At 55.2% G+C, this 2,223-nt stretch overlaps 1 protein-coding gene across 1 annotated transcript in view; it reads right to left on the bottom strand.

Moving 5' to 3' along the window:
* The window catches only part of PCSK6 (proprotein convertase subtilisin/kexin type 6), a 193,292-nt gene extending 192,877 nt beyond the window's left edge, over positions 1-415 (bottom strand). Inside the window, exons 1-2 of the mRNA XM_017863382.1 lie at positions 260-415; positions 4-180 (exon numbers count right to left, since the gene is read on the bottom strand). Coding sequence (XP_017718871.1) covers positions 4-180; positions 260-415 — 333 coding nt within the window. The remainder of the gene's footprint in view (positions 1-3; positions 181-259) is intronic.
* Between the last annotated feature and the right edge of the window lie 1,808 nt (positions 416-2,223).

The raw sequence follows: 2,223 nt of genomic DNA, 5'->3' as shown, positions 1-2,223 counted from the left end.
CGCGTTCCCGCCCGCGCGGGCCGGCGGCGCCCCCGGGTCCGCGCTCCTGCGGCCGGGCTCCGCGGCCGAGACCGGTCCGGGAGGCCCGAAACGCCTCCCACCGGGGGAACTTCTCCGCCGACTTTTGGGGCTCTCGGGACGCAGACCGCCCCAGCGGCGGCCTCGGCCCCGCGAGTTCTGCTGGAAGCGGGGAGGCCCTAGCGTCTCAGGTGAGTTCCCTGTTCCCTAGACCGGCCGGACACCCGGAGGCTGCACTCACCTGGCGGGGCCTCAGACGCCCGGCGGCCTCGCCCGCTTCCCTAAACAGAGGGCTTGCCAGTGTGCGGGGTCCCAGGGAGAAGAAGCTGCTGGGAAGACACTGGATCGCCCAGGACCCAGCATGGGTGAAGGGGCATGTTGAACAGGGCAAAGGCATGTGGCGAATTAGCCGGGCTCACGAGCGTGTACCCGAGAAACCACCGCACAGAGCCCATCTGGGCAAATGACTGTCCTGGCTGAGGGCAGGTGCCCCACCTGTAAAATGGGGGGAACAGTGGTATCTACCCCATCGGGCTGATTTGAGGATGAGGTCCGCTTTTGCTGTACAATAAGCTGTCCATAAACGTTCGTTTTTATGAGCCCAGGGCCTGCCTTGTGGTAGGTGTTCACTAGATGATGTACACTCTTAGAAGCACCCACTGAGCTGGGACCAGCAGTGGGAAAGTGAGTTGAATCATCCTCACCCCTGTTGCCTGGAGCAGCCTGGGGTGATGTATGGAAATGTTCCATGACCAAGGAATTATGAAGGGTAAGGATCGCTGCTAGATCCCTTCTGTCATCCTTCCCAGGACCCATTGGTCCCACTGGCCCACTTGCAGAAAGCAAGCCATCAGCCTGCTTAATACAGGAAGTAAAACAAAAAGGTCGAGAAGGCCTTGAGGTGGGAAAGAAGCTGCTTCTCTGATGCTCAGTTCCAGGAGCAGTCTCCTGTTGAGCGTGCAGGATTCACTTGGAGTCTGTGGCTTGGCAGCTGGAGTTGAGAGGCTGGGGCAAGAGGGGATGGGCAGAGGACAGGATCTGCATAGATGGTTTCCGAGGTCCTTTCCAGCCTCGCTCTCAGGAGCCCTTTGGTTTCATAACCCACATGATTCATCCTTTCTGCAGGTGTGAGTCACCCCTAATGGAGGTGGGAGAACAGGAGGCATGGTGGGAGGCCCCATCCCAACAAGTCACATTCATGTTCACAAGGGCTCCTGCCAAGGACCCATCTTGGAACCTGGAGATCAGTGTCCCACATGGCCTTCCCTTTGCTGCTGTAGATGCAACTTCACCTCCCTGCGTTCCCCTGGCAAGTGGGGTCTGCTGCTTGGGCAGTCACTCCAGGTCTGTCCACGCTGCAGAAGACAGTCACTGTGTGTCCCTCCTACAGATGGACTGGATGCTCACCAGCCCCTGCCAAAGGAGAGACATGAGGCCCTCATGCAAACTGGCAGCCCTAGAGGAGAACCCACCATACCTGCTGGACAGAAACAGTACCCAGAATCCTCAGTCTGCCTCTGCCTGACGTGGCCCTGGCTGCCTGGCTAACTGGCTTGTAGAAGAGGGATATTGACCTGAGTCAAGGGGACAGAGTTGGAGGCATTGCATTGTCACCTAGCAGCAGTATGTCTGGGCAACATGTGTTACCTCTCTTCCCCTTCCCCTGCCGGCCAGATATCCCTCAGATGCATCCTGGATCCGGTGCTGTTCTTCGAGTATATGGCCTGCTTCAAGATAATGTACACTGCACATCAGCTAAATAATTGTAAAGCAGCTAGTGTCTCCCAAGACGGAGCCCCCGCAATGTCAGTGATTTTGACAGGCAGAGGTAAGGGTGTTTCCATAATAATGTGGTAAATTAAGGGATTCAGCCTGATGTACTGAGGGAGACTAAAATGCATCTGAATTTTTATTTGGAGAGATCTGAATTTATTTTATTAACAAGTCTGGTCCTTTTGGGCTGAACTTTCCATTTGTCATGGAAGTGCCCTGGCAATATCTTGACTCCAATGTTGTAGGAAGACCAGCTTCCCAAAATGAACATCCTAAATCAAATCGCCTCCTGTGGGTTTCCTGTTGATTTACATGGTGACAGGATTAGCTCAATCACAGGAGTACCAGCCCTTTTCATTGTGATAGGATCTGTAATAAAACTTGGCTAGTCGTCCTGCAGGGAGGGGATTTATTACTCAGACTCTGGCTCTC

The sequence above is a fragment of the Rhinopithecus bieti genome, unplaced genomic scaffold, assembly GCF_001698545.2.
Source record: "Rhinopithecus bieti isolate Rb0 unplaced genomic scaffold, ASM169854v2 scaffold_69980, whole genome shotgun sequence".
NCBI classification, from domain to species: Eukaryota; Metazoa; Chordata; class Mammalia; order Primates; family Cercopithecidae; genus Rhinopithecus; species Rhinopithecus bieti.
The sequence above is the reverse complement of the archived record's forward strand: the minus strand, read 5'-3'. Positions and strand labels throughout refer to the sequence as shown.